General features: G+C 53.7%; 1 protein-coding gene across 1 annotated transcript in view; it reads left to right on the forward strand.

The window, feature by feature from the left end:
• Positions 1–3,911: 3,911 nt before the first annotated feature.
• The window catches only part of MGAT4B (alpha-1,3-mannosyl-glycoprotein 4-beta-N-acetylglucosaminyltransferase B), a 54,111-nt gene continuing 43,829 nt past the window's right edge, over positions 3,912–14,193 (forward strand). Inside the window, exon 1 of the mRNA XM_064521059.1 lies at positions 3,912–4,161. Within this exon, the coding sequence (XP_064377129.1) occupies positions 4,065–4,161 (97 nt within the window). The 5' untranslated portion in view covers positions 3,912–4,064. The remainder of the gene's footprint in view (positions 4,162–14,193) is intronic.

The raw sequence follows: 14,193 nt of genomic DNA on the forward strand, positions 1-14,193 counted from the left end.
GCGAAACAGAGAGGGAGCAATGGCTGTGGGGCACCCGGCTGGTGTTACTTCGCTCTCGCCCGAGGGCCTCGCTGCCATGGCTTTCAGTGATATATTTCTTTGCCTGAGATGATAAAAATTTAGGAGAAACCATGTCATGATTTGTCGTCTTCAAAATTGAGAGAAAGTTAAAATTTCACCTCCGCGATGGGGAGGGGGGTTACTTCTCGACCTTGATATACATTAAAACAGCTTATACAGCTCGACGCTGGGCACACGCGTGGCGATGCGGAAGCTGCGCCCTTCTCCGCAAAACAGCGTTCCCTGTAGACAAAACTGCCTTTTTTAACTTCGAAGATCTGGGTTGGTTTCTAGGTGTTTCGCGGCGGTTCCCCCCAGCGGAAGCGAGGGGCCGAGCGTGCCCGGGAATGATTCAGCACGTCCGGCGGTGCCGCGAGGCCGGGCCCCGCCGCCGCCAGCCACGCGCCTCCCCTCACACCGCGGCGTCGCGTGCGCCGTTATCTCCGGAATGCCGGTGAAAGGTGCTGGCGCCGCGCCGCTGTGTGTTTTACACGCTGTTCCGCAAAACCGGCCGGGCGAGCGGCGCCGGAGGCCCAGCGGTTTCCTTCGGAGCCGGGGGGTCTTTCCAGGGCGCTCGCGTCCCCGGACCGACAGTCGCCGTAGGAAGCGGGACGCTGCCCGCGCCGAGCCCCAGGTTTCGCCCGGGGCGAACTTTCAGCCACTTGGCGAAGCTGGAAAGGGCCAAAAGCCAGAGGGAATTTCCTCCCTCGGCGGCTGCTGCTGAGTCACCCTCGCCTGCCCGGCCTCACATCACGCACTTTCTCAAAATGCGAAGAAAACAAGGCTTTTCCCCCGCCCCGGCCCCGGAGGAGCTGAGCTCACGGTCACGGGGCAGCGGTGACTCACCGCCGCGACGGGGGGTGGGGGGGGGGGGGGGCTCCTGCCGCCCCGACCGCGCTCCGCCGCGGGGGGAGCAGCTGTGTGCAGCGGGCAGCAAAGGAGATGCGGGGAAAGAAAAGCTATTAAAGTTGAAAATGTTGAAGTTACAGAGGAAGGGCTCGATGTTAAAGAGACGCATTGAAAAGGAGCGGTTGCATCCCCGCGGTTCGTGGTACCCTGCACCGGCTCTCTGCTGGGAACCACTTATGGACCCTCGGACCCTCGCTGGGAGCCGGGGGCGGCCGGGTGCCTCCCACCCCCTTGGAGCCACCACGGAGCTTTCTGAGGCTCAGATTTTGGCAGGTTAGCTCTGAAATGCTGGGGGGCCTATGCAGGGCATCCCATTCAGTACCATTCCCTGTTGGTGCGATGCAAAACTTTAAGTACAGAATATCAGGCAGGTGCAAATACGAACATCCCATCCGCGTTGTGCAGAAACGCAGGATTTTCATGTTTCCAAAGGTGCGAGGGAAGTTTTGCAGCCTGCACCAATTGCTGGAGGTGCATGCTGCTCCGGGAAGGTGACCCGTGGCTTTTGCCCTGAATTAAAGCATTAGCACATTAGCACATCTGATGCAAGCACCGTGCTATAAAATTCAGCTTGTGTTTCTACCCATCATTTGGAAGCACTTGTAGCAGAATAAAACAAGCTGTCACGCTGTTCAAGCATGGGGGTGTGTAAAACAAACAGGAAACGAAGTCACCGTTCCACTTAAAGCAGCCCTGGGAGGGACTGAGGGTGGCCTGATCCCCGACGGGCCAACTCCAGGGCTCTTCGGAGGGCTGGATAAAATCAGCCATAACTCCGGGTTATGTTTTACATCTAGAAGCAATGCACATTTCCTCTTTTTAATTTTTGTTACAGCCTGCAGACCCGGGGATTGCCATCAGGATGCATTCAGCAGAAGGCCCTAATTTCTGAAACGAGCCCGGGATCTCCAGCCCCAACCGTTCAAAGACCACGGGAGCAGCTCAAAAGCACGGCCTCTCTCTGTTTGCTCACCATCGGCAGGTTGCGTCTCTGCAGGCCACGGTTTAAACTTTGCACTGTAAAAGCACCAAGAAGGTTCAGACCTTACTTTTCAAACAGAGTAAACACCAAAACTGAAGCGGGAGGGAGGGAGTTCAAAAATAAATGTGAACTTTGTAGGTCCGAGAGAAAAATCGTAACTGCTGGCAATTTTGTGTAGTCCCACATTTTTCCAGCAGAGCCCAAGGTTTTCAACATGCAATGCTAGTATAAAGCTCAGTCATTTCTTCAGACTTTCATAAGACAAAGCATAAAAGTGGAAATTATACGAAGCTTTATCCTAGGGGAAGAGTGTAATTAAGTGTCCTGAGGAAATTATTCATGTTACTCTTTTCTCTTCCGCTGCAGATAAACCCGCATCCCAAGTGACAGGAGCATTTTGCACATCTGAAAACAAATCCTGAACGTCCCATGCGCTAAAATGTGTCACGCTATTTCAGTGAACTCTTTGATGCCTTTCCCCCTGGCAGCTAGTGCTGTCGGCTGCCTCCAGAGCTTTTCCCATTAATCCCTGTGAACTTCTTGCTGGTTCCCAGGCTCCCAAATTCGGGCCTGTGCCAGGCATGGGACCCTCTGGACATGGCCCTGGGACACGGAGCACTCACTCGCTCCCGGCCGGGCTCCGATAAACCTCCTGCGCCGTCCGACGGGCTCCCTCTGCCGATGCGTTTTAGTGATTTCCTAAAGACGCAGGAGGGGCCGATGCAAGAGCTGCAGATGCCGTTTGCCTCCTAAAATCCAGGCCCGAAGGCTGCAGCTGGGGCCGGGAAGTCTGCCGAGGGTATTTCTAAGCCTGATTTCTCCTGCCCTGCGCCCTGATCGGCAGCTCAAGGCTCTCGGCCCCGAACACCGGGTGCCTCGGGGGAGCAGGGCTGGCCGCTTCTGCCGGCGGTGCTCACCTGCCACCGATTTTGCCTCAATAAACGTTAGATGCTGTTTCCTTAACTAAAACAAAAGGTTTTTGCAAAAATGTCAGCGAAAACGCAGTGCAAAGCTGCAGCGAGCAGGGCAGCGGGGCGGCACGGCGCCCGCGGGCTCCATCCTGCACACGCCCTCGTACGTGGGGCTGCAGGTGCATGCACACACACACACGCACGCACGCACGCCGCACACCCGGACGTGCATGGCGGTGCGTGCACGAGGACACCCACCCGTGGGCCTGCGCACCCCTCGCCACGGTGCTGCAGGCACACCTCGGTCCCAGGGCCCGTGCGCACAGCCCGACACATGGAGAGGCAGGCAGGCACCCCGCACGCGCACGGGCACCCGTGCGCACACACTCGCAGACGTACGGGTGAGCACACACCCCTGTGGAGCCATGCACATGCGGGGACACACACACAGACCCAGGCACACACACATGCATGCACACGTGCACACACACATGCACATGCACACCCACCCACACCCCACTACACAGCCATCCACATACACACAAACTACAGTCACATACACAACCACAGACACACGTGTGCAAGCAGTCACACACACACATGCATACATTTATGCACTCACACACACGCATGCACACCCAATCACACACCCAGTCACACACACCCACACCATCACACACAGTCACACTCACCCACACTCGCCCAGGCACACGCACACCCCTCCCACCGCCCCCCGTCGCCCGCAGCGCCCCAGACTCCCACACGGGAGCGCTGTCGCCCCGCGGCACCTCCCCCGGCCCCCGCCCCGCCCCTCAGCTCCGGCCCCGCCCCTCAGCCCCGGCCCCGCCCCGCCCCTCAACCCCGGTCCCGCCCCATCCCTCAGCCCCGGCCCCGCCCCTCAACCCCGGCCCCGCCCCGCCCCTCAGCCACGGCCCCGCCCCTCAGCCACGGCCCCGCCCCTCTGCCCCGCCCCTCTGCCCCGGCTCCGCCCCACCCCTCGGCTCCGCCCCTCGACCCCGCCCCGCCCCCGCCCCGCCCCGCCCGCCCGCCCGGCGCGGCGCGGCCCGGCGCGGAGCGGAGCGGCGCGGCTCGCTGCATGCGGGCGTCGCGCCCCGCTCCGCGCTCGCCGGGGCCCCCGGGGCCGCCCAGGCCGCGCCGCGCCGCGCCCGGGACATGCGGCCGCCCCCGCCGCCGAGGAGGCGATGAGGCTCCGCAGCGGCACGGCGCTCACGCTGCTGCTCGGCTGCCTCTGCGCCCTGCTCTCGCTCTCCTGGTACGGCGCCTTCGGCGGGCACAAAGGTAAGGTGGGCCGGGCCGGGCCGGGCCGCTCCGCTCCCGCCGCCTCTGCGGCGGCTGCGCCGGCGCCGCGGACCCCCCCCCGCTCGGCACCCCCAGACCCGGGAGAGGCCGGGCCCGGCGGGGACCGCGGCACCGGTGGGCCGGGCCGGGCCGGGGGGAGCCGGACCTCGCGGGACCCCGAGCTGGCAGGGTCCCGCAGGATCCTCACCCGCGGGAGCCGGGGGGCCCAGGCCGGGGAGGACCCCGTGGGACCCGGTGGGATCCTGACCCTGCAGGAGCCGGGGGGATCCTGACCTGGGAGGATCCGGGGGGATCCTGACCCTGCAGGAGCCTGGGGGAGCTGGAGGGATCCTCACCTGGGAGGATCCAGGGGGACCCGGTGCGATCTTGACATGGAAGGATCCCATAGGATTCTGACCCTGGGGGAGCTTGGGGGATCCTGACCTGAAAGGATCCAGTGGGACCCTGTCAGATCCTGACTCCATGGGACCCCCTGGGATCCTGTGTGACTCTGACACAGTAGGATCACACCAGACTCCATGGGATCCTGTCCTGGAGGGCCCCAACAGGACACGGGTCCTGCCCTGGAAGGATCCCGTGGGATCCCGCGGGACCTGTGGGACCCCGGCCCCCGCAGGGTGCAGGTGCTGCGGTGTGGCCCCAGGGAGGAGCGTGGGGTGCCAGACCTGCCTGAGCTGCCGGCGGGCTGGGGAGCGGGGCGGCCGCGGATGCCTGGCGCAGGTGCACCTCATCCGGGCAGAGACCTCCTCGGCTTCCTCCTTCGGGGTGCCCTTCTGCCCCTCTCCCTCCCCCCGGGTTTGCAGCAGAAATCTCTGCAGGACACAGGAGCCACGCGGTTTAAATGCTCACGGAGGAGTTGCGACTCCAGCACTTCCGAGGAGCCCTCGGGTGCTGGGGAGGTTTCCGAGGCAGCGGGGGGTGAGCGGAGAGCTGGGTTTTCGGAGTGGGGCCGCTGTCGCAGGTGGTCTCGAAGGCAGTGCCCCCCCCCCCCCCCGCAAGCAGCTCCAGCGCCTGCGGGCAGGGCCCGGGTGCCCATAGCTCACCCACGCGTGGGGCCGGTCCTTCGGCGCGAGGACTCAGCATCGCTGCTTAAAAACATGCTGGTTCTGCCTCGAGTTCAGCCGTGAGCCCAGGATTCGGGCCCTGCCCCGGTTTGATCGCGGGAGAGTCCCAGCACAGACGTCCCTGAGGTGCTCACCTCTAGTTTCTCCTGACAGTGTAATAGTCCCTCTTCCCCATCCTGTCACCCGCTGAAGCAATGCAGCAGATTTACGCTGGCCTGGAGGAAGGATTGTGGTCGTTGCTTCTGAACGGCATCTGGGTCTGTCGTGGGTGTTGGTGCGCAGACCTCGTGTGCCGGTGTTAGTTACTCGACCCTGCCAGTTCCTGCAGTTTTAGACGCCGTTAAAGCCGGGCTCTCTGCCCGTCTGGCCCTCGCCCCCCTCCTCCCGCTCGCCGTTTAGCCGACCCTCCCCTGCCGCCCCGCGAAGCGCCCGCCGTGGCTCGCTCTGCCGCCGTGGCCCCGCGGCGCTCGGGGAGCCGGGCAGCCCTGGCAGGGGGTTTCTGGCCCCCCCCGTGGCTGCCGAGGTGCGTGTCAGCTCGGCTCCTCCCCGGCCGCAGGGCAGGGGCACCGCGGGGCTGCCGCGTCCCCTGGCTCGTGCCCCCGGCCACCGCCGGGGAGCTCCTCCGGGCCTCGGCGCTGAAGGTCGGCCGCTTTGGCTCCTGTGCCTTGCTCATGAGCTGGAAGGTTTTCCTGCCGCATCACCGACACGGTTTAAATCCCGTTATAGCTGCCTCCCCGCAGAGGTTTGGATAACGGGGGTTTTGCATTGGTTTAGTGCAGGAGCATCTCCAGCTGTCTGAACGGTCAGCCTTTGCTGTTGGCGTTGTAGCTGGACAACATGTTTGCACAACCAGCTTTCGTTGTATGTGCTTTCAACCAGCAAGGCTAGACCTTGGGGAAGGTACGCACAGGCAGAGAGAGAGCCTGTATGTACAGGAGAGCCGCTCGCGCTCGCTGCTGGCCCGTTGTTCTGTTTGCAGCTCCCCCGAAGAAGCAAACCCCATGTGCGGTGTTACATGGGCTCTGAGCAGTAAGGCCTGTTTTCTGGAGTGGGGTGGCCCACATAAAAAGGCTTACTTAAAAAGTGACTGCAGAAAACAGATTATTCTCAAACCTTTATTTAAGGGATCATCCATGGCTGGACCACGTTATCCTTTGACTCGCTTTTGTTTCCTAAGAAGTAGCTTTTTTTCCCTTTGCGCATTTAAGTGTCAAAATAATAACCTTGGGGGAACAACTGTCTCGGTCCTTTTTGGTAGGACCATCCCTAGGATATATATTTTGCTCTGACAGCAACAACAGGTTACAAATAACATGGGTCAGCCTGTGTCAACACAGCAGGTTTCCTGCTATTATGGTCATTTACGTATCATGCCGTCATTTAATACAGAGCTGGAGAAGACCTTGAGAGGTCATTCAGTCCATCTCCTGCCCCTACGCAGGATCAGTGATACCTAAGCCCTTCCTGACAGATGTTTATCGTGTTCATTCTTAAAAACCTCAAATGACAGAGATGCCTAAGCTCCCCTGACAATCTATTTAACATTAAACAGCCCTGCCATTAGATTTTTTTTTAAATGTAAACTGAAATTTCTTTTCCTTCAGCTTGGTTTCATGAGTGCTCTTTTTTTATTTATTGGACACATGTAGAGAAGTTCATTCTTTCCGTCTTTGCAGGACCTTGTTAGATATTTGGAAATTACTACCGTGTCTCTTCTTAGTCCTTGCTACTGTAGTTTGAACCATGCTAGTTCCTTTCATCATACCTTTTAGGTCATGTGTTCTTGGCCTGTGGTTGTTCTTGTGACTCTTTTCTCGTCTATCATCTTTCTTGGAGAGTGATGCTTAACGCAGGAAACAGAACATAATTTGCTGCCTTGCCGCTCAGGAGAGTGAGGGATTGCTTCATGTCTCTTATATACAATGATCTTGTTTGTGCATCCCAGTGTGTTTATGTTTTACTTTTGCCGTAGGTGACTCATGTTCAATTCCTTTTATCCCTTCTGTGCTTCTTCTTTTTCCTTGCTTTTCATTTCTCCATCTTATATTTGTCCAGTTAATCATTCTTACGGAAACGCATTACCTCACACTTGTTGAATTGCATATGTTTTTCTTCAGGCTTTTTCTCCTGAAGTGTCGGGATTGTTTCAAATTCTGATCCTTTCCTCCCGCGTCTTGCAGTCCCTCTCAGCTTGGTGTAGCCTTCACATTTAATCAGCATGTTCTCTGTGCCATCAGCTAAGTCGTGAAGAAAAACACCGAACAATATCAGGTCTGGGGCAGGTTCCCGTGGCAGCCGGTTCAATAAGGGCCTCCCAGTCTGTGCTCAAAAGGCAATGACCAATTCACCGACAGTTTTCCCAGCACTGGTGTACCCACCTTGTGATAGTTTAGTCCAGACTGTGTTGAGCTTCACGTGAGACAGGATCAGAGGCCTCTCTAAAAGCAGGGCAAGACATCTGCGTCTGCTCTCCTACCTATGAGTCATATTACGGGGTCACAAGAGAAGATAAGATAGATTTGATGTGATTTGTTCTTGATAAACAAAGGTTAGGTCTTGCTTAACTGCTCGTTGTCTTCTAAGTGCTTCAATTGGAGTTAAGCTGATTATTCGATGATTTCCTGGATCCTCATCATCCCCATCCCTTTATTTTTGTAAGACAGGCTTTGTGTTTGCCAGTCTTCTGTAGCATCATCTGTCCCCATGAGTAACTGGAAGCAATTCCCAGCGATCTCTAGCTGTTTGTGTTGTTGCATTCTGGTGAAGGCTGGGATGTTGTCCCAAATTGCCTCAGATGGGGGATAAAATGATTTTAAAACATGTGTAAGGCATCGCAGAGCCCGCTTGCCTTTGTCTTCCCACTCTCAGTTGGGAGGACAACACAATTAAATGAAAGAAAATAAAACAGGTCAAACCAGCTGTAGAGCTGCTTTTCTGTAACCAATTCCGTGTTTATGTACCTGCTAATGGTGTTTTGCTGTGATGTGGCTATTAGTAAAGCTTTGACCTCTTGGTGTGCAAAAACAAATGCTCTCTAGATCCAGTTATGAATGAGAGCTGAAACAGTCTGCTGGAGTGAAAGGAGAAGGGCAGTCTCCAATAACACAAACCAAACTGCTAATGTATGAAAGCATTAAAAATCAGCAAGAATTTCAGAGTGGTGCAGGGTGCTGAGGCTGCCAGGTGGGATTTGGCGAGGCGCGTGGAGGTCTAAGGGTGTGTGTTCATCCTCCACTCTTCTTCCCCACACCACAAGCCCTCCAGAAGCTGGGCAGGAGGAGTGGCTGGGACTTCGCCTGATTCCTTGTTATTCTAGCATGGAGTTTGGCTCCCCGATCCTACGGTTGATGTCGTGCAATTGCAGTGACTGGTGGGTGTCTGTCTTGCAGCGAGAGCTTAATTTGCTCTCTTCGTTGGTTTTAGGTTTAAGCACAATTTAACTTTCAACAAACAACCTCCTTGAAAGAAACTCCCCTGTAACCTGTGACCATCAGCTGGGACTGTAGGATTCAGTTTTGGGAAGTGCCCTGTGGTCAGATCATTAATCCTCTGGGAAGGCGTAAGGAAGCATTGGCAAGTTGAGTCGCTGGCATGCAGTAGGTGGTGATTATAAGGGATGTTTTACTGAGGGCTCAGTAAAAATAAGCAGCTTTTATAACTTTAGATAGTCACATGAGCAGATGAGATGAGAGGGGACAAATTTAAACTGCTTGCTATTAATTTTTTTTCTTTCAAGTGATGAAAATTGTTCAGCTCTCCTCCGTAATGTTGGACCTCATCTTGACGGACCGACCTGTCACATACCTTGTCTCCATCCCTTTGCAACCCTTCCCTTTTCCCTGGCTTTCCGTTGCAGCCTACCCTAGAAGCCATAAATGCAGCAGGATTTTTTTTCGTTGTTTTCTTTAGGTGTTTTATGTCATTTTGATTCTTTTTTTTTGAATTGAAGAGGAAATTCTACATCTTGACAGTAGATGAGACCAGCTGTCTTGTAGGAAGCCCCAACTGCTCATTCAGTTTACCCTTTCTTGCTTGGCGCGTGAGCCACAGCGCCAAGGAGCTCGGCTCGAGCTGTCTGCCATCAGCATCTGCGCTTGTGCAGCTCCGACAGCTGCGGTGCATGAACGACTGAACGTCAAATTGGGATAAAGCCCTTGTGCATGAGGAGGAAAACATGAATTTTTTTAGGAGACCCTTGACATACTGCTCTGTAGTGAAGGAAACGTTGCCTGTTGAGGTTGGGTCTTTAACCTCCAGGGTTCAACTCCATAGCTTAGAAAGGCTCCGTACCCAAGTTTCCCGTGCGGACTTCTTTGGCAATTTTTTTCCTCAAATTTTAACGGTTTAGTTATCCAGTGCCAGTCAGCTCTATGTCTAGTTCTAGCTCTATGTCTAGTTCCACCATAAAGCTTAAGTTGCAGCCATCTCTATACATGTAGATTTGCCCGGGAAGTTCAGATGCTCCACATACAGTGATTTAAAACCAGTAACATCAGTTTTTATCGTGCAGTACTTTGGATGCTCATATCACGGGAATTGTTCTTCCCGTGGGAGTTGTGAAAGTGTTTGAAAATAGATATACACAACTCGGTTAAGGACACACTGTTCACATACTGCGGGAGTATCTCGGCGCTGCTCTGAGCCTGTGGTCTTTCTCTCTCGCCTTGGCTAGACCTTAGACAAAGAAGCGTCAAATTTTGGGAGGCAGAACGAAACTTAACGTCATTTTTGTTCGTTCCAGCCGCAAGCGCTGCTTCAGTTAGTAGCTGGAGCGAAGGCAGTAATAGCGCTGAGTCAGAAGAAGTGAGTGCGTGGGGGGAAAACAAAATTCGGCTTGAGCAATGTCATGTGTAAAGGTAGGTAACTGGAAACCGGCTGGGTGGTGAACAGGGATGAAGGAGAAAAGCCTGTATTTGTCAGTGCTCTCCGCCTTGCGTCTAAAGCTCTCTTTACTGTCTTAATTTTCCCTTGAAGCATGACTGTAAAACGCTGCCTTCCAGGGTTTGTCTGAAGTAGAGTGGAGGATTTCATTCCTGATCCCAGCTTTCAAGAGCTAGAGCCGAGGGTCTTCCTCTGGCTCGCCAACGTGGCAGGGAAAACGGGAGGCAACGAGAGTTTCTCACGAGGGCGGCTGGTAACGGGATACGGGGGTATTTATTACCGCTTGGCACAGGGCGCTAGCTCCAGTGCAAACACTGCTCTGATTCCCCTCGCAGCCGGCTCGCAGCTGGCCGGGCTCGGACAGCATCTCCGTAAAGAAGCGGTGCTTACTTGGTGGTGCAGGAGGAGGTGGCATCGCACCCGCGCTCCGGGCTGCGCGCTGGGTGAGCCGGTGGGTTGCTGGGTGTCTTTTGTGGGAACTAGACTCGGGTACAGCGTCAGGCCTGGAGGGAAGCTTCTCTGGATGAGTTTACAAAGTCATATTGTGTAGTGCATAAAAACCGTGAACACTAATCCTCTCGAAGCAGCAGAGGCGAAGCTTATGATACTGCTAAGTAAGGGCTGCATCTCCTGTTGCAGTACCAGGAGTTCTGCTCCCTTTTCGGTCCTCTTACCCAGTTCCCATGTCCAACAGCTTCCTCCTGAGGCCTGGGACGCTGGCTGCCGCTGCCGTGCCGTCAAGCGTTGCGAATAAAAGCCCTGCTCGAAGCTGGGGTGTCTCGCCGCGCCGAGGTCCGACCCTGCGCCCACGTGGAGCGTTTAGCGGTGGGAGTGAGGACGGCGGCTCCAACGAGCACTTCTGATGTCTGAGGAAGTGCCGGTGGGGCTGGGCTAAGGAGCTGTAGCGTTTAGAAGCCTGCCATTAAAATGCATGAGAAATAGGATGTGCGCGAGCATTTCTGAGAGCCTTGACTTGGTCTTTGTGGTGCGTCGGGTGTAATTGGTGGCTGGAATGCAGCAGCGTTTGCAAAATTATCTTGCGTATGATTTGACCAAATTCATCCCGAGAGCGAGTGACACTGTGCAGTCTGTTGATATGCATTTATCAGAATAAATCTTTCATTGTCTGGAGTCGACAGTATTTCTGTTTCTATTTCTTTGTAGCTTTTGTTAGGTTCTTAAGCTGTGCTTTTGATCTGTGCTTCGTGTGCACGTTTTCAGATGCCCTCGCTGCTCCAACTATAGCTGTGTGATGGACTTTCTGTTACCAGGAGAGGACGAGGATATTCCCATAACTAGAAGAGTGTTCCGGGGCTCTTAGGAGACCTGGAGTCAGGTCCTTGCTTTGCTGCATCTCTCACGATTTTGGGAAAGTCGCTCAGCTGGTTTTACACCTCAGCTCCCCTCTGCTTTAGAGGGGTAGTGACATTTCTCGTCACAAGGCTTTGGAGGACAGCTGTGCTTCCTGTGAGACCTGCGACTAGGGCAGTGTGCAGGAGAGACGCAGGCAGAAGAGGTAACACATAAACCCAGTTTTATCAGCTCCTTCTCTTGGTTTACGTCTGTTCCATAACAAAACCATTCCCAATTTGTGATTCTATTTGATTCATCCGAAAGAAATCATTGATTTGTGCTTATATTCTGAATGTTCACTGATTATTCACTTAGTGTTTAGGGTAAAACAAATCTATAGCTTGCTAGTTTAAGTGAAGCTGCCAGTCATCTCCAGACAGCTTTGAAGCCTACTAAATTACGAAGAGACTGCTTTGGTGATAAATTTGGCAAAACTGCAGACAGGCTACTGCAGGTTACTTTGGTTCCCTGCTGCATTAAGTGCAGCGGTTTGTATCAGCTCTCCCTGCTCACAAAAACCAAACCAGTCCCCAAAGAACTGATCGCCCTTTCCGCTAACGACATGCAGAAACGCTAACAAATGCCCGCTGTGTCGTGTAAGGCAGTCCAGCTCGGTGCTGAGCTGTGCACCCACGCACCGCTGCAGGTGCTGGCCAGGCATCTCCAGGAAACCACGGTCTGGACCCGAGGTCCACGGCGATGGGGCTGTTTGGGGTGAGAGCAGAGAAGATCTTCTGCTGGCATGTCCAGCTCACAGCGCGAGGAAAGTACAGTGTGTCTCTGCTTATAGCCACTAATGGGAAAACATGACCCTACTTAGGGTTGGGTTGCAAAAAGCCTTTGCATAGCTTTGTTTCAAGAACGTGAGTTTACTTCTGAAGTAGTAAGTGGCTAAATACTTGTCTCCCGTTGACACCAGTGAATGCAAGCTGAGATTTGCAAGCCTGAGTTTGAAACAACAGGGTTAACAAAAACCCTCGGCTGTTCCAGGCAGCTCGCTCTGTCTTGCTTTTCTTTCCTTGCCTTTGGATTTGAAAATCCTGGCGATGAGGCTGAAATGTCTGTAGAGTCGATGAAAAGGCTCTGCACCCGCTCGCGCCAGCCGAGCCTGGGCAGAGCTGTTTGTCCCTTCGGAGTTGTGGTGCTCCTGGCTGCAGACTTCCTTGATGGTCTCCTGGGGGGCCAAGCAACCCCCGAAAAGTTTTTGGAAACAAAGGTTTACGTTTTATGTGAAGATTTCTAATGCCATTGGTATTATGGCGATTCTAATTTTGGCTTTTTTGTTTTTCCACAAATGGGAACGTCAGAGGTCAGCTGGGCTTGGGGGCTGGAGAGGGTTGCCGTGGAGGCAGAAGTTACTGAGCAAATTAAAGGCTCATGAAAACTATTAAAATAAGCAAAGGGCTTTTGCCGGGGCTCGAAGGTTAACTCTCTTGTTAAGAGAGGCTTTGCAGGGATTGCCGATCAAGCATCTGTTTAATAACTTCCTGATTTGGGGAGCTGATTGTTGTCTTGGACAGGGAAGTGCATTTTTTTGCCTTTTTAATGTTAATTGGAGTGTGCGTGGGGGCGGGGGGGGTTATTCAGTTATATCCTTTTTTGCTTTGTGTTTTGAGCCACCGCTTAAAAACGGCTCGTGTCAGGCTTCCGTTGTGAAATCAGAGAATCTGGGAAGGGCAGATTTCTATTTGAAATAATCTCTCTTTCTGCGTTAATCGTGCCGTTGGCCGCTTCTCCTTCTGTTTCTGTCCTGGTGTCAAGTCACATTCTTGTCTCCGAGATCAGTGCATTGCCATGGACGCACCTCCGATGCACAGAGACAGCGCTGTAACTTCATCTGCTCTCCTGCATGACCCTGTCTGGGAATGACTCTGCTAATATTTAAATATTCCTGCCCTCTTGTGCTATGTACAGCGTAAATACTTACTCAAAGGTTGCTCTGTGTTTTGAAGTCACCCAACGTACTTGTGCAAGTTGTTCTCATTTCTGCTTATTTTACAGTGGACAGCAATAGCATTAAAATGTAAATAGTTGGGTTTTAAAGGAGCTTCTGTGTAAAAATTAATATCCTCCTAGCTTTTATTTTCCTGATGGGTTTTGTTGAGTTGCATTGTCAATTTAATTTCCACCATAATTGTTGCACTTGTATTTTAAGACTTGTTGGTATTAGGACAGTTACCAAACCAGGGAAGAGCATGGCATTGACCCGTGTCAGTGCCACTAACTGGTTACATCAGTTCCTCAAAGGTCATCCCGATCACGTCTTTAAGACTCCCTTAAATAGCATAGCTTTTTTTTCTTCCCTCTCTCTGTGATGGCAAGAGCTTTCAGGAAATAAGGTTTAACCTGGAGACCTTTTTTGTCCCTTGCTCCTTGAATGTACGCTGTAATAAATCTTGTAGGTATTGTCATTGCTCTGAAGAATTTCATGGTTGGCCTGATAGGAGCCCTGCAGCACCACAAAACTTGTGCAAACCCCTTGCATATAATTGTAGAAACATTTCTAACCCTGAGGTATGACCTGCTTAAAAAACACGTGCTAAGGATACGTGTTTGTCCAGCCTGTTTTATTCAAAGCATTGTAAAAACACTAAGCCTGTCATTAACGACAAGATCTTCATGCAGAAGAAGCTGGGGAAAGTTTCCTAGTGAAGACCGTGCTGCTGTGCTCCTCCGCTCCCCAACGGATGGGAGCTCAGAGGAGCAGAGCTGC

This window comes from Dromaius novaehollandiae, chromosome 15 (genome assembly GCF_036370855.1).
Source record: "Dromaius novaehollandiae isolate bDroNov1 chromosome 15, bDroNov1.hap1, whole genome shotgun sequence".
Lineage (NCBI taxonomy): Eukaryota > Metazoa > Chordata > Aves > Casuariiformes > Dromaiidae > Dromaius > Dromaius novaehollandiae.